This window comes from Schistocerca piceifrons, chromosome 3, assembly GCF_021461385.2.
Source record: "Schistocerca piceifrons isolate TAMUIC-IGC-003096 chromosome 3, iqSchPice1.1, whole genome shotgun sequence".
Taxonomy (NCBI): Eukaryota; Metazoa; Arthropoda; class Insecta; order Orthoptera; family Acrididae; genus Schistocerca; species Schistocerca piceifrons.
In genome coordinates this window covers 144,027,707-144,051,813 of record NC_060140.1, presented here as the reverse complement: position 1 = coordinate 144,051,813, position 24,107 = coordinate 144,027,707, and the positions used below count along the sequence as shown (strand labels likewise).

Below are 24,107 nucleotides of genomic sequence, written 5' to 3'. Positions count from 1 at the left end.
TTGTAAACTCTTGCCATATACAAAGTGAGAGATTCTTATGACAGTTTATACATACACCATGTTCATATTGTATTCTCACAATTTAAAATTTTACACTGCAGATAATATATTCTTCTGGCAAACAAAAGAACTTCAAATTCATTGTGACCCCATATTTGGGAAGTCTGGTCAGCAGTGTATGATCACATGTTCATGCACATCGAAACATCAGCTTTGATACATAAGCAGGGTTATTAAACCATTGTAGCATGATTCTGACACTATGAAGCAGTCAGTCATTCTGCTGACTATTTAGTATTCAACAGCTAATACAAGACATGGACAGCTGTAAATAGTAAACACTGCTGTCAAAATGCTCCATTGAATTCAAGAAACAAAGAGGTGTTAGTGCGTAATGTTCTCCCGAAATTGACATTCATGATATCTTCTTTATATCATTCATAGAGGGGAGGAGGTGGAATATAATGTAAAAAAGATCACTTCCAGTTTTATCCTTTGTGTGCCAGCTCAAAATAAACTTTCACATGAAATGTGGTTTATTCTGAGATTGGCATTAAATGTCATGTAATAGTGTGAGTGATTTAACTTGCCACCTGGTCTAATTGAGATTTCTCATGCTTACTGCAATTATAGTTAACATTGTTCTTGCCTCAGTAAGATATGTTACTTATTCCCAATTCCTGTTGTAAATCAACAATTTTCACCATTGTCTGCCTACAGAATCGACTAATTATTTACACCTGCTCACTCCATGACTTAAGTTTTGTTAGTCCTCTTAATAGAGGAATGGCCATAATCTTAAGACTGCTAATTCTTAATAGGTGGACAATATACTAGAGGCAGGTAAGTGGGCAACAACAAGATGTAAATAAATAGGCATCCGTCCATGTGTCTGAAGCCAGAGGAATGATCCAGTTATAAATGGAGACAAATTTGTTTTACCCAGTCATATCCTATTATTGTCCCTGAAACACAGTTAAACTGGTGATTAGCATACAGAGATTGTGTTTGTGTTGTATGCATTTGCTGTTTAGTGCTGAACTATTTTTCTTCCTGGAGATTACACCTTAAAATATATGTATTTTTATTAACAGTGTATATGTTTGAGAATTATTTTATTCTCTCACATGTTTCTGCTTCTTCAGGTAACTTTTGTCTTTTCCAGAATCAATTAAATTCAGTTTTAAATGATTGTAATGATTCTCCTAATAAACGTCAGCGAAGAGATGACCTACAGTGGATACCTGATGATTTAAAACTTGGTTGTGAAAAACCAGTTCAGGTTAAACTCTTATGTGGTGCAGATTTTCTGGAATCATTTGGAGTACCTGGACTTTGGGCAGATGAAGATGTGAGTCTGCTTTCTGTTTTCCTAGACCTATGTGACCATATTAAAAAGTTCCTTGGTGTACATTATTCAAATTATTTTATAAATTTCATTTGGTTTTGATTTTTTAACTGGCATTTGTTACAGATTGAAACCATTCTTGGACAACATGGGCTGGTTGTTATAACTCGTGAAGGCAGCAACCCATATAAATTCATATATGAATCAGACATCTTATCAAAGTATCAGGTATGTTTGTCTTAAAACCAAAATTCACGTGATGAAGCTACAACATTACAAGGAGACAGAATCATTAGCCAGTGCTGCCATTATACCAATATATAAGTAGAAAACAAAAACTATGAAGCATCTGTGAATGTATGCCTTCCTGGCGTGTACAGGTGGTGAAGAGTTCTTGGGCTTCCAGCTGTGTGGCGGTGTCTTCAAACTGCGACGTTTCGATGAGTGACATACTCATCATCTTCTGGCACTCCCGCTTCCCCCTCCACCCCGCCCATCGGCTCTCCTGGATCCAGCCTCCCACTGCCAGGTGGTGGGGGGCACACCGCAAGTTTAAAGGGACTGTCATCTGCAAAGTCTTGACACTTCGCCAGAAGATGACGAGTATGTCACTAGTCGAAACGTCGCAGTTTGAAGACACCGCCACCTGGCTGGAAGCCTGAGAACACTTCACTATCGAGCTTTTATTACTCTTGGTCCCTTTCTTAGGGACGAAAGAGGGATAGGGTTAAGAAGGTTAGAAAAGGAGGAACAAGTCACTCGGACCACAGGTTAAAAGGGGCCCACTTGTTTTGAAGAGGAAGGCATCAGATTGAGTAAGAGGTTAAAGATTATGTATTGGGCAAGCACTGTACCAGTTTGTCCAGAGATGATGTAAAGATATATTGAGAAACTCAGATATATAGAGGAAGAGAAATTAGAAGTGAAATGAGCAGTGCAGTTAAATACAGAAAAGGAAATGGGTGAGGGAGGGGAGTTGTAAATAAAAAGTGGAGTACTGTGTGAAGTAATCCAAATGAAACTCCCTGACAGATTAAAACTGTGCCAGATTGGGACTCAAACCTGGGATCTTTGCCAATTGTCGGTAAATGCTGTACTGCCTGTGCTATCTGAGCACAACTCACAACCCAACCTGACAGATTTGTTTCTGCCACTACCTTATCTCTTACCTTCCATAATTCACAGAAATTCTCCTGTATACCATCTGGGACTAGCACTCCTAGAAGAAAGAATGTTGTGGAGACACAGGGATTGTTTCATTCTGGTTAACTTCTCCTGTTTGTGTCTCGTATAAATATGGCCTTGAGTATTTCTTTGTGCTCTTGGCTCCTTTCATACATGGTGAATTCATATTTAACTGTTCACACGGACCATGAATCATGTTTCTCACTATTATGTTGTATAAATCTGGATCCTCTTCTGGATTTGGAAATTCAGCTTGAATTACTTCATCAATTTGATTTGAACAAAATTTTTCATGTAACAAAATCAAATTGTGTGAATGAGGCAATTCTCGTTTTTTTCCATTCGCTTGTGTACATCCAACACCTGTTGGTTCCAAAAATATGATACTTTTTAATCACATCCAAGAATTTTAGTTGTTGCTGTTAGAAAAACCCCAGGTATTATGCCATGATGGTCCATGGGAATTTGTACATAAATCACATTTTCTTTGATCACCGGCCATGGTGAATTGCAAGTGAATGTTATGAGCAAATCGAGGTGACCATATTTTCATACATTGATCATAGCATCTTGTGTTGTACTCATGTACGTGTCATGGACGTCAGATGTTCATCTGTTAAGCTGTCTGTCAGTCTCATAATTCTCTTTCGTTGTGAAGCTAAAACGTATTTCTCACTCCTTATGTGTTTCATTTCTACACTCTTCTTTCTGTTTCCTTCTGTTGGACTCGCCACAGACTAGCACACCTTCTCTTCTATGTTTTGGCATCATGTTAAATATAAATATCACTACTCTCCACTGTAATTATTTACTATAGCACTTTTAACTATCACCAAAATTGGAAGCAATTCGCGTGGCACCCGGGGCCTAACATCAATACTTCAGTCTAAGAATAATCCAAAAATTCTAGTACTTACTTTGAAAATTCTAGAAATTGGCACTGTACGGATCAGATCTGGAATTTTTGTGATTTTTCTTGTCCTTAATATACAAGTGACATCTTTCTTCAGAACTCTGGTGATATCTATTATCAAGTAGTGATATTTGTATTACATAAAGAGTGCCAACAGTTTTCTGGTGAATTAATAGATGTCACTGTAAACTAATGTTCTTACAAACAAATGCCATCTTGAGACAGGTGTCTAATAGCGCCTGTAGTTCCAAAATGAAACCTCCTTCATGTATGGGGAATGAAGGGTTACCACACCATATAACTTCCATGAGGCTGCGAAGTTACTTTCTGAACTCACTCACACACATCACACTTATTTTTATTATATGTATTGATTACTAGCAGGATGGATACATGAGTAGGAGATGACACAAGCCGCACCCAGTACACAGACTGTCTCTGTGTGAGTAGTAGTGCGGAACAACAAGCAGCTTCTTGCTGCACATGTGCTTGATGCTTTGATTTGTACAAAGTATCTCTGAAAACAGAAGTGTGCGTACTTCACTATGAATTGTAGCATTCCTTCCGATAAATAGTAGATAATAACCTAATGGTTCCAGAATCATTTTATTATTCAGTTTCAAAGAGCCAGACATCCCATCAAGATCTTCACTATGTAATGGATATTAAGAGGGTCACCTTTTAAGTTTTTACAAAAGTTGTGAGAGAAAAACATTCCTTTGGTACTAATCATTTTATTATTTCCTATCCCTTTTGCAGTCAGCTGATTTGGAGTGGTGTGTGCTAAAAATGTCATGTGTATTTATGCCGTTATGCTACATTCTTTTTAAATTGCCATATATCACACAGTATTCGCTTTAAAAATATGAAATAATTACCACTTATCCATAAAAGTATGTAGAATATTATGGCCTACACAGATTATCATAATATTTCAAATTAATTTGATTCTGACAGTCCAAATAGAATTTTTTTTAATGTTATAAATTTGACTTTGATTCCATATATCCAACACTGTGCTTCAATTTAAGAAGGCTAACTACAGTCCATAGAATCTACACACATTTCTGAGTGAAATGACATGAGGGATATGAAATTTGTGTTATTATTTAGAAAGATAATTATTATTTATTTGAAGAGAACATTACAGAATTTCCATGTCTACAGTATGACTTAGCATTTGTGTTTAGGAAAACGTTCACCATGCAACCCTTATTACATCTATTACAAACAGTTCTTGACCTTCTTTTCCTTCATTCACTAGTACACACACAGCATCTTGACTCTTTCGTCTCTGGAAGTTTTCTCAAACCTGGAGAACCACGAGGATCATCAATTGCATTTTTTTCTTGCAGCCATTCATCTGACAAGGCTTCAATTATCATTACAGTATATAGATATCTGGAAACAACTTTCCTTCCTTTATTATGCTCTTTGTATAATATGTAAGAGTTCAGCACCATTCTTGACATTATGTTAAAAGCTACCTTCTTCCAGTAATGAAGAGTTCGCGTCTCGTTATTATAAACTCATTAAATAATAAATTGTTTGGCATGCTGTGTGCTATCATGATGTAGTTACTTTTCCTGACTTTGATGTTACTTTTCCTGGCTTTGATGGCTTTGTGACAAAGAAAGTGTTGTGTACAATTCAATATTAACAGTTCTTCGAGCCTCTAAAGCAAGAATTGCTATACATGCAATGTAAATAAAGAAAGAGGCAATCATTTTCTTGGAAGGGCTACGTGAGCAAACCACTTACATTGGTTTCACAGCTAAATGTTCATTCATATAAAATAAAATGTACTGCAATCTTTGACAAGACATACCAAAGGCTTCCTCTGTCTTGTGTTAAGACATATGACAAGCCTCTTTCATCTACATCTATATCTACATAAATACTCCGCAATCCACCATACGGTGCGTGACGGAGGGTACCTCGTACCACAACTAGCATCTTCTCTCCCTGTTCCACTCCCAAACAGAACGAGGGAAAAATGACTGCTTATATGCCTCTGTAGGAGCTCTAATCTATCTTATCTTTGTGGTCTTTCCACAAAATATAAGTTGGCAGCAGTAAACTTGTACTGCAGTCAGCCTCAAATGCTGGTTCTCTAAATTTCCTCAGTAGCGACTCAAGAAAAGAAGGCCTCCTTTCCTCCAGAGACTCCGACCCGAGTTCCTGAAGCATTTCCGTAACACTCGCATGATGATCAAACCTACCAGTAACAAATCTAGCAGCTCACCTCTGAATTGCTTCTATGTCCTCCCTCAATCTGACCTGATAGGGATCCCAAACGCTCAAGCAGTACTCAACAATAGGTCGTATTAGCGTTTTATAAACGTCTGGTAGAATTTTGCACAGAGCATAACTTAATCATAGCTAACACTTGGTTCAAGAAACATAAAAGAAGGTTGTATACACGGAAGAATCCCGGAGATGCTAGAAAGTATCAGATAGTTTATATAATGGTAAGACAGAGATTTAGGAACCAGGTTTTAAATTGTAGGACATTTCCAGGGGCAGATGTGGACTGACCACAATCTATTGGTTATGAACTGTAGATTAAAACTGAAGAAACTGCAAAAAGGTGGGAATTTAAGGAGATGGGACCTGGACAAACTGACTAAACCAGAAGTTGTACAGAGTTTCAGGGAGAGCATAAGGGAACAATTGACAGGAATGGGGGAAAGAAATACAGTAGAAGAAGAATGGGTGGCTCTGAGGGCTGACGTAGTGAAGGCAGCAGAGGATCAAGTAGGTAAAAAGACGAGGGCTAGTAGAAATCCTTGGGTAACAGAAGAAATACTGAATTTAATTGATGAAAGGAGAAAATATAAAAACGCAGTAAATGAAGCAGGCAAAAGGGAATACAAACGTCTCAAAAATGAGATCGACAGGAAGTGCAAAATGGCTAAGCAGGGATGGCTAGAGGACAAATGTAAGGATTTAGAGGCTTATCTCACTAGGGGTTAGATAGATACCGTCTACAGGAAAATTAAAGAGATCTTTGGAGAAAAGAGAGCCACTTGTATGACTATCTAGAGCTCAGATGTAAATCCAGTTCTAAGCAAAGAAGGGAAAGCAGAAAGGTGGAAGGAGTATATAGAGGGTCTATACAATGGCGATGTACTTGAGGACAATATTATGGAAATGGATGTAGATGAAGATGAAATGGGAGATGCGATACTGCGTGAAGAGTTTGACAGAGCACTGAAAGACCTGAGTCAAAACAAGGCTCCGGGAGTAGACAACTTTCCATTGGAACAACTGACGGCCTTGGGAGAGCCAGTCCTGACAAAACTCTACCATCTGGTTAGCAAGATGTATGATACAGGCGAAATACCCTCAGACTTCAAAAAGAATATAATAATTCCAATCCCAAAGAAAGCAGGTGTTGACAGATGTGAAAATTACCGAACTATCAGTTTAATAAGTCACAGCTGCAAAATACTAACGCAAGTTCTTTACAGACAAATGGAAAAACTGGTAGAAGCCGACCTCGGCAAAGATCAGTTTGGATTCCGTAGAAATATGGGAACACGTGAGGCAATACTGACTCTATGACTTATCTTAGAAAATAGATTAAGAAAAGGCAAACCTACATTTCTAGCATTTGTAGACTTAGAGAAAGCTTTTGACAATGTTGACTGGAATACTCTTTCAAATTCTAAAGGTGGCAGGGGTAAAATACAGGGAGTGAAAGGCTACTTTCAGTTTGTACAGAAACCTGATGGCAGTTATAAGAGTCGAGGGGCATGAAAAGGAAGCAGTGGTTGGGAAGGGAGTGAGACAGGGTTGTAGCCTGTCCCCTATGTTATTCAATCTGTATATTGAGCAAGCAGTAAAGGAAACAAAAGAAAAATTCGGAGTAGGTGTTAAAGTCCATGGAGAAGAAATAAAAACTTTGAGGTTCGCCGATGACATTGTAATTCAGTCAGAGACAGCAAAGGACTTGGAAGAGCAGTTGAACAGAATGGACATTGTCTTGAAAGGAGGATATAACATGAACATAAACAAAAGCAAAACGAGGATAATGGAATGTAGTCGAATTAAAGTCGGTTGATGCTGAGAGAATTAGATTAGGAAATGAGACACTTAATGAGGAGGTATTGAATAGAATTGGGGAGAAGAGGAGTTTGTGGCACAACTTGACAAGAAGAAGGGACTGGTTGGTAGGACATGTTCTGAGGCATCAAGGGATCACAAATTTAGCATTGGAGGGTAGCGTGGAGGGTAAAAATCATAGAGAGAGACCAAGAGATGAATACACTAAGCAGATTCAGAAGGATGTAGGCTGCAGTAGGTACTGGGAGATGAAGAAGCTTGCACAGGATAGATTAGCATGGAGAGCTGCATGAAGCCAGTCTCAGGACTGAAGACAACAACAACAACAGTGTTTTATAAGCGGTCTCCTTTACAGATGACCCACATTGTCCCAAAATTCTACCAATGAACCGAAGACGACTATCCGCATTCCTCACAACTGCCATTACATGCTTGTCCCACTTCATATCGCTCTGCAATGTTACGCCCGAATATTTAATCGACGTGACTGTGTCAAACGCTACACTACGAATGGAGTTTTCAAACATTACGGGATTCTTTTTCCTATTCATCTGCATTAATTTACATTTATCTATATTTAGAGTTAGCTGCCATTCTTTGCACCAATCACAAATCCTGTCCAAGTCATCTTGTATCCTCCTACAGTCACTCAACGACAACACCTTCCCGTACACCACAGCATCATCAGCAAACAGCCGCACATTGCTATCCACCCTATCCAAAAGATCATTTGTGTAGATAGAAAACAACAGCGGACCTACCACACTTCCCTGGGGCACTCCAGATGATACCCTCGCCTCCGATGAACACTCACCATTGAGGACAGCATACTAGGTTCTATTACTTAAGAAATCTTCGAGCCAGTCACATATTTGGGAACCAATCCCATATGCTCGTACCTTAGTTAGGAGTCTGCAGTTGGGCACAGAGTCAAACGCTTTCCGGAAGTCAAGGAATATGGCATCCGTCTGATACCCTTCGTCCATGGTTCGCAAGATATCGTGTGAAAAAAGGGCGAGTTGCGTTTTGCAGGAGTGATGCTTTCTAAAGCTGTGCTGATACATGGACAGCAACTTCTCTGTCTCGAGGAAATTCATTATATTCGAACTGAGAATATGTTCGAGAATCCTGCAACAAACCGATGTTAAGGATATTGGTCTGTAATTTTGAGGATCCATCCTTCTACCCTTCTTATATTCAGGCGCACCTGCGCTTCTTTCCAGTCACTCAGGATTTTACGTTGGGCAAGAGATTTGCGATAAATGTAAGCTAAGTAAGGAGCCAATGCAGTAGAGTACTTTCTGTAAAACCGAATTGGAATCTCATCAGTACTTGGCGATTTATTTATTTTCAACCCATTCGGCTGCTTCACAACCCCGGGGATGTCTATCACTATGTCCTCCATACGGGAATCTGTACGAGACTCAAACAGCAGTATGTTTGTACGATCCTCCTGCGTGAAAGATTTCTCAAATGCTAAATTTAAAATTTCAGCTTTTGTTTTGCTGTCTTCCGTTGCCATGCCAGACTGATCAGTTAGTGCCTGGATGGAAGCCTTCGATCCGTCTACCGATTTTACATAAGACCAGAATTTCCTTGGGTTTTCAGCGAGATCTTTTGCTAAGGTATGACGGTGGTAGTGGTTGTATTCTTCGCGCATCACTCTTTTTACAGCAGCACAAATCTCTTTACTCATGTTGTCCACAGCATCAATGTTTTTTTGAAACAACAACCGATTTTGATTGATGCTCACAAAATTCATCACTGACATAAGCACAGACAGTTTACTAAATGTTGAACAAAATTATTTTATAAACTGAGTTAGGTTTTAGTTAAAATCATGTCAACTTATGAAATATGTTTATTTCCATAACATTGTTTCTGTAAATACTTACTGTAAACAAACTACTTGGCCAGTTTCTGAGCTGCCATTGTTTTAACAGTAACAAATTTTAAAACAATAGTAATGCCACATATCAGTCACAACCCCTAGAAGACTTCCTTTCAATCTGAAAATGTAACTGCCATAGAATGCTGCATAAAGTATTGTTATTGTTAGATCTGTAAGGTGGGCATAGGGCAAATACTTGATACTAGTGGTATGAAATCTTCAGATTTAAACTAGTACAAAACTAGAGTGCCATCATAAAGAAAAGTCTGACTAGTAGTACGTAAATCTTTTACACTACATATGCTACACGTTTCTGAATACAAATGTATTCAATTGAAAAGTTGTTCAGTCGAATAGGAGGGACTACTTAAAACAATTTTGTTAACTTTTCAAATTTGCTTTACAGTTGTGCATTTCTATAGTTGGAGTTGAGTCTTGAAGGAAGAACAGCAAATAGAGCCTTTTAAGGGAACTGTGGTTTGAGGCTTGATTATTTGTTACTCTTGATAAATAGAATGACTTTATAACCGCCCTGGTTAGAATGGACTGCACACAAAGCTATTTTTATGGTAGGTGTAAGGGACCTAAAAGTATTGGGGTAAGATTCAAAGAAGTGACCCCTCACAGACAAAACTATTAAAATTGTAGTGATAAATTGTCGAAGTATTCACGAGGCAGTCCTAAAAAGTAGTTGAGATAATATGATACCACGTAGAGAAAGCTGAAATGGACAGCAGTGAGATTTTTGGGCTGAATCTAAGTGTGTATTGAAAGGAAGGCAAAAGGGAAATGGAAATTTGTGTGGATGAATCACAGTAGACAAGAAACTCATATCCACCACGATACAAAATTGAAACCGCATCCAAGATTGTTTGAGAAGACTTAGTTCCAAGGATGGTCATAAACTATTGGATCCGTCTGTCAACCAAAAACTTTCAAAGAAACCTCCATTTCCTGGTAAGGATGTTCATCAATCATACTGTCATCATTAGAAGAGACTTTAATCCTCCAACAATCAGTGGGGGAAATTACAGTTTTGTAAGAGTTTGGTGTGACAAGACCTCCTGGAAAATTATTCTAAATACCTTCTCTGAAAGCTGGATAGATCAGTTACTTTGGGAACCCAACAATGGAAATACTTCAGACTTAAAGGCAAAAAACGGACCTAATCTGTTTGAGGATGCCCGTATTAAAACTGGTGTCAGTAATCATGAGGCAGTTGTAGCAGCATATATTATCAGAGTACAAGTGGTAGCTAAAACAAGTAGAAAGATTTACATATAAACAAAATGCTGCATAACATTTCAAAGAGGAGATCAAAAAATTTACCTTTGGGCAGGAGTACATAGAAGAACTGTGGCTCAAGTTTAAAAGAATAATTGCTCATGCATGTGATAGATATATTCCAGTGGAACACTTCATGTTAAGGAGGACCCTCTGCAGTATGCAATCACCATAAAAAAACCTCGCACCTTTCTCACATAACATCGTAAAAGCCATGGATCGAGGAAATTGGGTAGAAGCAAAATTTCTTGGCTTCTGAAAAGCATTTGACTCTGTACCATACTAACATTTATTAACAAAAGTATGATTATGTGTGGTATCAAACAGAATTTGTCACTGAACTGTTGATTTCATGGTAGGCTGGATGCAGCTTGTTATCTTGGAGGGAGAGTCATCAGCAAAAGTAGAAGTAATTTCAGGTGTACCCCAGGGAAGTGTATCAGTATCCTTATTTGTGTTGTATGTTAATGACCTTGCAGACAATATTAATAGTAACCCCAGAATTTTGGCAGATGGTGCAGTTATCTCTAATGAAGTACAGTTTTAAAAAATCTGCAGAAATATTCAGTCAGATTTCAAAAAGATTCCATAGCGTTGCAAAGATTTTAAATTCACTTTAAATGTACAGAAATGTAAAATTATGCCCTTCATGAAGTATCTCTAATATCAGTGATTCACAACTCGTACAAATACCTGGGTGCAACAATTTGTAGGGATATGAAATTAAATGGTCACTCATAGATAAGGCAGGTGGCACACTCCAGTTCATTGCTAGGATACTGGCAAAGTGCAGTCAGTCTGCTAAGTATCATGTGCCACACAATTCATAGTGGTTTGCAGAATATGTATGTATATGTATTAAATAAATGTTGAAATAGACTGTTTTTAACATCAGGTTTGGTATACAATAAGTGGTGTTCCTTGAGCATTATGTACAAATTTATAAGCTTTTTATCTGTGATTCTCTGGTTTGAATTAGTGTGGGTCCAATCAATGTAATTTTCAAATTGGGGAAAGGTCTTTGCTGACTCATTTACACACACATTTGCATTCAGGTTATTTAATCGGCTGTTTTGACAGAGATGCAGAAACAACTTAATGATCATTTACAGTCAAATAATGAGAACTCATCATGGCTGTTTAATCATGTCTATCCTTCATTGCATCACAAAAGAAATCATTATATAAATGTGTATTTATGTATTTTATTTACAGAATAATATTATTATTGTCACTGAATGGATTGCTAATGAAGTCAGTTCTACAAAAATTCGTCGTGCTTTACGCCGTTCGGAGACTGTGAAGTATCTCATCCCAGATTCAGTAATAGACTATATACAAAAGAATAGTCTATATAAGGCTAAAGACAAGTGAGTATGTTTGATTTAAACAAAGTCATAAAGGTTTACTGTTTGCTACATGATGCCCATACTTCGTCATAAATAGCAACTGAGATTTTCTCTCTCCTTTTGTACTTTATCCTATTTGCATGACATATTACTGCTTTTTTATTTATCAATATTTTGGTGGATATCTGTGTATTCTGTGACAGGCGCTATTTTATTTTATTGTTCTGTTGTGCTTTCTCTCTGTGTGTTCCAGTATGTTACATACTTTATACTGGAGAAGCATTCACGCAGAGGATAATCTATAGTTTTCATAGATCATCAGCACCAATCTTTTTCATGTCTGCATGCATTCTTGTCTGCATTCCTATAGCAGTGAGTCTAGTTAAATCTTTCTTTCCCTTGATAAAAATTTCTCAATGTTCTTTTTTCCCCTGGCAGTGCTTATTACCTTGTGCTATAAGTAGACTGGACATCAAACCCCCTTCTCTTCTTGAAAGTTTTCTACCTTTCCGCAGTATTTCATACCACCTGTGTTTTTTCAAATTATGTTGTTTAATGTGTAATCCTTATTTCTCTGTCCGTACATATGGATGTCATGTAGCACTATTCTGGACACTTGTCGTGGACACAACTTTTACAAATCTATCTCTGCTGTAGTCAGAGATAAACAATGAGTGGGAAACATTTACTATTGAAACTATTTAGTAATATAATATTTATTTGATTAAGTAATGTTCATAAATTATATAGCTGTGTTTCTTTTGCAAAACAAGTGTATAACCTAGCTATTTTAATTAAATAAAACAAAAAAATCATGGAATCATAATTTGTCATTGAATAGCTAACATTAAATAATATGGATGAGGTCAACAAGTATTGTCAAAGTGGACAAAAATGAAAATCATCACAACAGAGTAGTGAGAAGAAATAGTTGACTGTGTGAAGGTAGCCATCACTTTTTACATGTAGAATTCTGTGAATCGACATGTTTGGGATGAGATGTGGTTGACCATTGGAACAGCAGTAGTTGTACTTGTTGCTCCATTACTATCAAGAAGCAGCAGTTGTTCCTAAACTTCAAAGATGTTCTGGCAGTGGCACAGATGGAATTAGAATAATTGAGAGCTGCACATGGTAGCAGTAATATTGACAATAGGGTAAATGACTGCCAAATTGGGCAGTAGGCTGTGGACAAAAATGTGCAGATAACCCAAGAAATTCAGGACAAGTTGAGGAAATGGTACTGGTTATATACACAAAAGTGGAATAAAGTTCCAGCCCACAGACCAAAAATGAGTATTGCACTGATCAAATCTTGTGCTTCATTAACAGGCTTGGAAAGAAACAAAAAAACAGTTCTACCAATTTGCAGGTCTGCAACAAGAAACATTTTAGATTTCATTGGGAAGTTAAAAAGAGAACTAATAAACAACTGGAAAGTCATAATGTGATGATTTTGATATTGATTCCACCAAAGATAGTACTAATTGAGTGCACCTAGAGCTACTGATGCACAGTTTTGGTTTGTTCCCCATAGAAGCATTCCTGACATGACTGAACAGATGTAGTGCAACAGCAATTCATACTTTATTTGAGAATGTCTTTTGTGAAATAGAATTGGACCCCATAATAAAGGTGTGTATGATTGTAATCACTAAGGGGCAGTTATAAAACCCCACCGTCAATAAGGTTTTACTGAGGTGGGGGTGGCATAGTGGTTAGACACTGGACTCACATTCGGGAGGACGACGGTTCAATCCCGGGTCCGGCCATCCTGATTTAGGTTTTCCGTGATTTCCCTAAATCACTCCAGGCAAATGCTGGGATGGATCCTCTGAAAGGGCACGGCCAACTTCCTTCCCCATCCTTCCCTAATCCGATGAGACCGATGACCACGCTGTCTGGTCTCCTTCCCCAAACAACCAACCAACCAACCGAGGTGGGAAGAAGCAGTTTCGTTGAGTCATAAATGCTTGGCCAGTGCATTCAGAGAGAACTTGCTGGATGAACAGTGAGAAGTAGTTTACCAATATCACATAGTAGGCTATAAATATAATTCTTTACAAAAACAGTGGAACCTGAGAGGAAGTGTGGCTACCATCTGAGAGGAAATGTCTGCTGAGTTAGAGGACTAGCTCCAGTCAAAACTTGAAGATATCTTAAAAACAATACTGTAAACTTATTCATTGCACTGCCAAAAAAGTGAAAGCCATCCCCTAGAAATAAAAAAAATAAAAATTCGAAGCACAAAGCATAGACAATTTGATGTTTTATTAGGCATGAAATGAATAAAGTCTCAAGGCAAGTGGTGTTCACTTCCCAGATGACAATAGTAGTGTGACAGATAATGTTAAATTCAAATCATTTGTTATTAAATTCAGTGAAATTTTCTAAACAGTAGCTGAAGACACAAGGAGAGAAAAGAAAAAAAAAAAAAAGAAAAACGCAAATCAAAATCAGATCCATTACGTTTTAGACATCCCTTGCCTACTCCTACAGCAGACATCAATTTCCTCAAATCAGTTGTTAGTTAGATCACAAAAATCATATCATCATGGAAAACAGTAATTTTTCTAGCTGTGATGGGGTTCCAACGAAGTTATTGAAATCTTGCACAACTCAATCACACCACATTGAGTTACCTTCACCATCAGTCAATGAGGCAAGGAGTTCCTCCTGAAGACAAAAATATGCTGTAATAACACATAGTTATAAAAGTGAAGAACAGCAAGTGTCCTCTAATTATGGAGACATCTCCCTCCTTCCTGTGTTCTCTCAATTTTCTGGGAAGCTTCTTCAAGCACTCTGAGATTCTTATACTCACATGCTAATCTATTTACTTTGTAATGGTGTTTATGGTTAATAACAAGAGTAAATTTAGAATTAATTGTGAAATTTTCAACCACAGTACTAGAAGTAAAACGTAATTTCTATGTGAACTGTGTATCCCTGTCTGTTGTTCATAAAGGAGTTTAATATTCTGGTGCAAAAGACTTCATGGCTTCATCTTTTTGGCAAACATGACACAGGCACAAAGAAATCTTAAAATGGTCAAAATGAAATTAAAGGAGTACCTTATTAGATGCCACTATATAATTTATGACAAAAATTGATCTATTTGATAATAATTCCTTTTAACACTTATAACAGGGTTGCTACAAGTTCCGGGTATTGGAGAAATTAGGGAATTTTGAACTTGTCAAGGAAATTGGGGAAATAAAAAAAGAAACAAAAGCTCTAAAAATCTTGTTTTTGTAGATGAAATGGTTTCTTTGCTGAGGTGTTATGCATTGTCACTGGCTGGCCGCAGCGGAGTACGTGCGCTGCTTCCCTACTCCTTCATTCTTATGCTTCACCCCTTCCTACTACTCCCCTCAGCTTGCAGTCAGTGCTGCCACTACTTCTTGCTGCTAGTCTAGCAACCACTGACACGAGATAGGGAGGTGTGAGGAGTGGTTTGTTTGGATCTGATTATCAGAGATTGTTGATGCAGAGGCCAGAGATGGCAGTGATGTGTGCATGAGATGTGTCTTAGTGATTGTGTGAATGTGTGTGTGCTCTCATTTTCTCACAAAGGCCATGGCCAAAAATTTAGTTGTGAGAGTATGATTGTCTTTCTACATGCCTGTCTGCAGCTCAGTGATCATCTTTACGGTGAATTGCTACCTGTCCTCGTTTGTATTGATTCTCAGAGTATTTGCGCAAGATATTTGTTGCATACATTGATCACTGTGGTCTCAGTTTATCAACATGGTGTCTGTGATACATGAATAGATGGCCACACAAGTGGGCCAAAACCACAGGCCATTTCTGCGGGTATTTCTAATTGATCAGGCTTGCCGATTTTAAGCCCATCATTTCCCAATAATGTACAGGCCCTGACTAGCGGATATAGTCTCACTGATCTGCCTACAGGCTTGTGTGTGTGTGTGTGTGTGTGTGTGTGTGTGTGTCACATAATGTGATGGATTTTCATGGTTTAACCAAGGACCCAGGACTGCCATGCTCCTCGGCAGGCCAGAGGCCACGGACGATGGGATTAAGGAATTGGGACTCTCTCTCCACAAGTACATTGTACAGTGGGTTGTTTTATAGATATTTTATTTATTCCAGTATATTTTGGCACTTCAAAAGTAATTTATATGTTAGAAAGCACAGATTGTAAGAAGAAGAAAATTGTGGCAGTCACTGTCAGTTTGTACGCTGTGTACTCATATATTTCTCAAAAAAATGGCAGAACAGCTGTAAAATAATAGATATAACACAGTGGGTAATAACAGACAGTAACGAACATAGTAGAACCAACATTTTATTGGTGGTCACCTATAGCGTTGGTTTACATAACTCTTCCCTGCATTATACACTTCTTTCAGTAGGCCTACATTTTTCTGAGGTTATTTCTGAAATCAGTAAAGGTATTTTAAATCTATCTTGTGACTCCAAGGAAATGTGTGTTTTTGTCACCAAATGTCCTTCATTTTATTTAAATAAAGTAACAACAGTGGTCTTAATGAAACACACATACCACTAGGTTTGCTTTCTCCATCTACAAACACTTTATTATAGATCTTGATGTTAGTACTTAAGATTTTTGCTCACACGGGGGAGAAATATAAAAGTTCTTACATATTTTGTCAACTTATGTCTTTACTTACCCTTGAGATCTCAAAATTTGTCAGGGAAAAATGCTAAAACTTTTATGGAAATCAGGGATGGGGAAATGTGTGGCAACTCTGAATATAAACATTAAAGAGGCTTTAACTTTCCCATTATGTAAGCAGCTACTGATGATGTGTGTTCTGGAAACTAAGCAAAAGTATAAAGATATGCATGTGCTTAGTTTCAATATTTAGATAAATACAGCAGTTATGTAAGATGAAGAGGAGTTACTTTTCCAGATTAGGCGCTTTTTATTGAAGCTTCAGAAACAGGTCATCAGAAATATGTGTACTGCACATCAGAGTGAATTGTGTCATCCAGTATCTAAAACCGTGGCACTTTTAACCATCGTCTACTTATACATCTACGAGGTAATAATTTTTGTGTACGTGAACCAGAGTTATTCAAAGAAAATCATTTTGATTGTTTGTAAAACACAATGAATAAAGATAGTTTTATGCTTCCTGTTCTTCAACTAATAATTCAGATTTTTGAATATATGGGAATGAAAATTTTCAACAGGCTAAAAAAGAAAGACATTCTGAATATGAAGCTGGGTCCATTGAAAAAGAATGGACTTGATAATCTGTTATGGAAGTGTTGCTACTTGATGGAAGAATTCATGAAGGATGATCTCATAATTTAAACCAGATGTCATTGTTAATTAGCATTTTACATAAATACACTGCTGTGACAATTGCAAAGGAACTTCTGAAATTTGCTAAGGAGCAATTGCCAATTGCTACAGAACAATTGATAATTGCCACAGAACCCCCACTCAATGATAGTAAAAGGAAATATTGGGATTGGGACATGTTAATTGCAATGAAGTCTGTGCATTAACACTACAAGGGGGGGGACCCAAAAATAACCGGAATTTCTTTCTAGAGAAGTGTATACTTTATTGTTTTCAAATACAATCTTAATCTCCTTTGAAGTACTCTCCATTATCATTAATATACTTGTCTAAACGTTCATTCCAGTGCTCGAAGCACCTTTTAAATTCATCCTCTTTGATATCTGCTAGAACTTTCATGACATTGCGTTTTACATCTTCCACATCCACAAAACACTTCCCTCTCAAGTCTCTTTTCATCCTCGGGAATAGGAAGAAGTCCAAGGGTGCTAAATCCGGGGAATAGGGCGCGTGGATCAAGGTGGTAGTCTTCGTTGAGGCCAAAAACTGGCGAATGCTGAGAGCCGTGTGTGCGGGAGCATTCTTGTGATGCAGGAACCACACGCCAGAATCCCACAAAGCCGGACGTTTTCGCAACAAACTTCTGCAAAGCCGTTTCATAACCTCCAAATAGAATTGTTGGTTTACTGTCTGGTTTTCAGGGACAAATTCAGAGTGTATGATCCCTTTGATGTCAAAAAAACAGATCAAAATCGTTTTCACATTCGATTTCACTTGTCGAGCTTTTTTTGGTCGAGGTGAGCCAGGTGACTTCCATTGTGATGACTGTTGTTTACTCTCTGGATTGTACCCATAGCACCATGACTCACCACCTGTAATGATTTTGTTGATAAAATGTGGATCAACTTTGAACGTGTCCTTCATTTCGAGGCTTGAACGCGATGATCCTTTTGATCTCCGGTAAGAAGCTTCGGCACGAATTTTGCTGCCACTCTTTGCATTCCCAAATCGATGGTCAAGATGCGCTGAATTGAGCTCCAGGATAACCCGGACAAGTTCTTGAGTTGGTCTATTGTCCTGCATCGATCTTCAGCGATGAGATCACAGATTTTGTCAATGTTGTCTTCGCTTCGAGCAGTTAAGGTCGACCGGAATGGGACTGATCTTCAACCACCATTTCTCCCTTTTTAAACCAAGAAAACCATTTGTACACTTGTGTTTTACTTAGAGCATAGTCTTTGTAGGCTGTCTGAATTATCACAACATTTTCTGCTGCATTCTTGCTGAGCAAGAAACAAAACTTCACTGCTGCACGTTGTTCGTAAGAACTAGCCATTTCCTCGTGTTACGTCTGCACTGTATGCACACTCAAAGAACTGCCAAAGAAAACACACTTCTCACTGTTGGGTGACACCACGTGGCAGAATGACTCAGCAGAGCTCCTACTACAACCCTCTGGCGGCACAACCTGCGACTACAAGTACATGATGTGCAGCATCACGAATCCGGTTACTTTTGGGTCCCCCCTCGCATATGCATTCAACTGTTCATGCAAAATGGTGTCTGGCGAAGTTTGTTGTGAAACCAATTGGTGTGACATTCCGTGTGGTATGGCAAAATGTCTGCAAGACTTCACTTGAGTGCTTAGCATCATAGACAAGCATTTGTGGACATCATAGACAAGCAGTTGTGGATGGCTCAAAGCTGGTCAAAGTGTCGCTACTGTAGCCATAGTAATGGGTGTGTCCAAATGTGTCATATCATGGTTAAAAAACAATGCTGAAGATGGAAATGCTATGCAAAATCATGCCAGTTTTCACAGACAGGCCACCAAGCCACAAACATATTGATATGTTGCCCTAGTGTTAAAAAGGAACAGATCTCTAGGCAGTTCACTGCAGGCCTTGCAACTGCCACTGGTACAAATTTCTCTGCGAGAGCCATTTTGTGGCGATTAAATTAGGTTGGTTTGTGTGCTCAGAAATCAGTTAAATGCATCCCACTTTAACCACGCCATTGTTGAGAAAGAGTTTGTTGATGTAGGAAGCATGTTGGTTTGGTCAGCAAAACGCACCACAGAATATTCATGAACGTCATCAGTATGGCCTAGATGTTACATTGTGGGAAGGCATTATGCACAATGGCTGAACACTGCTGCGTATCTTTTTGTGAGGTACTATTACAGCACAGCATTATTGCTGGGAGATTATTTTGAATCATGTGCATCTGTTTACGGTTGTTGTACATCCTGACTTTCTGTTTATGGATGACAATGCCTGCCCAGACACAACTGCTGATGTGTCGGACATACTGGAAAGTGAAGATATTGACCCTATGGAATGGCCTGTGTATGCCCCGTATCTAAACCCTATAGATCGTGGTGGGATGCTCTTGGCAAACATGTTTCTCATTGAACATCCCTCCCCTGACCGTGCAAGAACTGAAAGCAGCCTTGAGAGAGGAGTGAGAAAATATCCCCCAAGGGCTCCTCAACAGTTTGGTAGCCAGCATGAATAACAGGTGCAAGATGTGCATTAGTGCCCGAGGAGGGAATATTCCGTACTTAAGAGTCCAATGTTGATCTCTATGTTGGGAATCTGACATGTCAGACATGAACATTATTGATGTCTGTTATGCTGTTTTCTCATTTGGTGAGATCTGTACCATTTTTCATTTTAAATACACCAATCCCCCCCCCCTCCCCCCCCCCCCCCCCCCCCCCACACACACACACACACACACACACACACACACACACACACACACACACAGTCTCGTGATTATCATTGTGAGTATGTTAGCATTAGTTATAATTTGTTGTTACGTTAGGCTATCCATCCTAATGGGATTTATGGAATATAGTGTGTGAATGAAGTTCATAATTCGCAGCTTTGAAGGATAGTTCCAAAAAAAAATCATATTGTTTCCAACATGTGAAGGCTGCAGAACATTATTGCAGTACATTCTGTTAAAGATTAGCTCTTATACTATAATTATGCACCTGTTGATGTGTCTTCCATACAGATAAATGTATTCTGCTTTAAACAAATGGGCATCAAATCTTGTTTTTGTAAGATAATTAATTTTCAAGTTATGCTAAATGCATTGAAATGGAACACCAGGCTGCTTACTTCAAGCTAATCGTAATGTGCTGCAAGTTCATACAGTTTTCAAAGAGGGATGATAGGAATTCAATATGGAAATGTGGGTTTTCTGACTATAAACAGTAACATTGGCAAGTCCGTGTATTGATTCACTGATGGTAATTGTGAACGTGACAAATTCTATACCATGAATGACTGAGTAGGAAAAAAAAATTTAATCTGCTGCATCAGAGAGCAAAATTCACGTAGGTTGTTTTGCCTAGGTAATGCTAGAGAAATACATTATGCAGGATGACAAGTTCTGATTTTCAGCAAGGTAAAGCTTGATAAAAATATCAAAGACTACCACCTCCAGAAGCAGTTGACTGCATGCTGGCAATGGCACAAGCATGAAGGTCTCTGGTGATTGAATCAGCCACAGCAGACCATGTATGTCACAACCTCAGCTGGGTGCAGGCAGTCTTAGACCATAAGAATGAGAAGAACACAAGGCTGTCAGTAGCAGAGTATGGACAGGGTGGTAGTGGCAGACATCACAGAATAGTAGCAGCTATTCAAGCACCTTGGCTCCTCAAAGGCTCCAACAGAACAGAACAGGGATTCCCTTATTTTTGAACAACATGGTCACAAAAGCATTTCTCAATGAAGTAAGAAATTTCAACCAGCCAGAGATAGCAATCAGACTGAAAGCACTTGCTGCAAACAGTGACATAATGTTCCCATTGCGTTATCAGTATAAAGTCACAATTCCGTAGAGGCAACATCTTGGCAACATGTGGTATGTGGCTATACTGCGTTCATCGTGGAGTAACTCGACGAGGCTGACCCAAATCAACTTGATGCATATTACTCTATATAGTGAGCCAAACATTGGAAATTATTTCCAGCCATAGGTGCCACCTGGTAACAAGAAACAGCTCATTGCAACTTGTGCCAGCTTTCCATCAGGCGGTGGATCAGTGGAGCCTATCCTGTGGGATGTGGAGTGTGCAATTGACATAATGACTTAATTTGTTGTGTAGTATCATATTCACATGAATCTTGGGACTTGAGAGCAGTGACTACAAGTGCAATAGGTTAAGAAGCACAAGCCGGGGCATCTTGCCAGGAAATGTGGTTGTAGTTTTTTTGAAATGAAGAAGAAAATCAAGAATCTGCAGACAGAATTTCATTGTAAACTTAAAAACCTTCAGAAGTCAAAGAAGTGGTACATTGCATAAGAAAGGAGGAAAATTGTATAAGATCTGTTCTGTGTATGCTACAGTTTCTAACGCCACTATTTTCCTAATTTTCTGTACAAAATCTTGGGAAGAAACACATACCATATTTACCCGAGTATAACAAGACCCCCCCCCCTTTCTTTTCTTATTTAAAAAAAAAAAATAAGGAAAATTTATTTTTAATGTATTTTGGCTAATCAGAATTGCAAACTGTTTTATTGACATAAAGTGTCTACCAAAGAGGCAACAATATACCTATTCTAAACTTATGCCATTTATTGAGTGTCTACATTTTGATATTACCGTAGTTAAAGTCACAAATGAAGGCAGCAGAGTATAAGCTTGCTCTCTGCATGTGCATCACACATTCTCCGGCAGCCAGTGAGTGTTCATCAGTATTCTGAGCACTCGGCTGTGAATGTTATATGCAATGCAAGCAGTATATGCGATCATTAGCAAGTTATTTAGTGAATTTTTATTCCATTTGTGCCAGTTGTCATGGCTGATGGTGGTGGTAAGTGACAAATCCTGCACAAGCAAGCAAGAGACATAATTTGTGGGATACATGCTTCTATCAGTCACAAAGCTCATGTGTGTGAGTTCCACGACTCGTGCTTGGAATGGCAACAATGCCGTCCCTGTCCTTGCCTCGACCTGTGCAAACTGCCATCATTCGTGGATTGGACTGTAGGAGAAATAAAATAAACAAAAATAAATGGTTTACATTAATTTTTGGACCATTTTCTTTCCTACTTCTTTTGTTCATTAAGCCTATAGTCTGCAGTATTTTTAATCATCATCTTCCTAATACACAGCTGTTAAATTTATATCTTCATTGTTACAAATATTTGGCTGTTTCTTCTACATACATTGCTATTTCTGTGGTGGTTGCTATGGTGGGACTTGGAAACACAGCTGTTCCTCCTCCCCCCCCCCCCCCCCCCAGCATTAGCTGTGATACTGCTCATGCCATAATAACAGAGCGTCTGAAGTTCCATACAATACGGACATAGTGGATTCCTCAAAGGCTGGCAGAGGAGCAGAAGCTGAAGAGAATGTGAACATCACTGCAGCAACTGGAATGTTATCATGATGCAGAATATAGTTTCCTGTGCTTTGTCACAGGAGATGAAACATGATATCATCATTTTGAGCCAGAGAGCAAGTGTCGGAGCCAACAATGGAGGCAAGTGGCCTCGCCCCCCGCCAAAAAAAATCCAAAGCCTTGCACAGCACCTTTCTCTTTAACTGCAAGGGCCTACTGCACATTGACTTTCTGGAAGAGAGCACCGCAATTTTTCTCCCAGTGGCATGTGGACACCTTGCAAAAATTGGTGTGCATCCTCAAATCCAAAAGCCCATGAAAGTTGACACAGTGTCATTCTGTTGCATAATAATGCGTGGTCACATGTTGTGAAGGTTGTTTAGACTATGCTGCAGAAGATTTGCTGCAAGCCCTTACACACCCTCAGTACAGTCCCACGATATGTGATTTCCATATTTTTGGAGCCCTGAAAAAAGACATTTGGGGCCATCAATTTGCTTTGAAGTGGTGAATGCCTGGGTACAATCTGGTTCTGCAGGCAACTGTAAACATTTTTCATTGAAGGGACTGACTATCTTGTCTTACAATGGAACATAATACAAAATCTGTAGTGATTATGTTCAAAATAATAAACATTTTTTTTTTTTTTCCATCTGTCTCGTTTTCATTTGACTATCCCTTAGATTTTCACCAGTCAGTGCGCCAGTGAGATTAACTTTACAAACTCATGACTGGCCCTTGGTATATTTGGTGCCATTGTATTCGTCCGTAAAAATAAAAATAAAGAATGGAATTTCGACATTGGGCTACCACATGCTTCTGGCCATGCTAAAGTTCTTTCTAGGATAGTCAGGTTCTCTAAGTTGCTATTCTCTAATGGCATATTAAGTATATTTCTGTTGCCCTGCAATAGTTGCTGTCTGCTGATGATGTTTCTTGTGTCTGAGTGGTGGGCATAAGTCTCAGAGAGATATACCAAGCAATCTGTCAATAATCTGCTAAGAGGCCATAAACAGAAAGATGTATTCTTGTGATAGCAATATCTCATCCTTTCCCACTAACTGCTGTTGTGGGCTGAATCGCACACAGTTCTTATACACTAATATCTGGAATCACGTCACATGCAACTACACTCTACCACACATCAGATCAGATCAGATCACTTCACTTTTATCTTCACATAAAACACCTTCGCTGAAAAATTATATATAAAAACAAAGATGAGGTGACTTACCGAACAAAAACGCTGGCAGGTCGATAGACACACAAACAAACACAAACATACACGCAAAATTCAAGCTTTCGCAACAAATTGTTGCCTCATCAGGAAAGAGGGAAGGAGAGGGGAAGACGAAAGGAAGTGGGTTTTAAAGGAGAGGGTAAGGAGTCATTCCAATCCCGGGA

At 38.6% G+C, this 24,107-nt stretch overlaps 1 protein-coding gene across 3 annotated transcripts in view; it reads left to right on the top strand.

Annotated features, from left to right (window-relative positions):
• LOC124787837 (nicotinamide/nicotinic acid mononucleotide adenylyltransferase 1) overlaps positions 1-24,107 on the top strand; it is a 111,362-nt gene that overhangs the window by 31,229 nt on the left and 56,026 nt on the right. For all 3 annotated transcript variants that reach the window (XM_047254778.1, XM_047254780.1, XM_047254779.1), the window contains exons 3-5: positions 1,166-1,351; positions 1,475-1,576; positions 11,905-12,059. In XM_047254778.1, the coding sequence (XP_047110734.1) occupies positions 1,166-1,351; positions 1,475-1,576; positions 11,905-12,059 (443 nt within the window). The remainder of the gene's footprint in view (positions 1-1,165; positions 1,352-1,474; positions 1,577-11,904; positions 12,060-24,107) is intronic.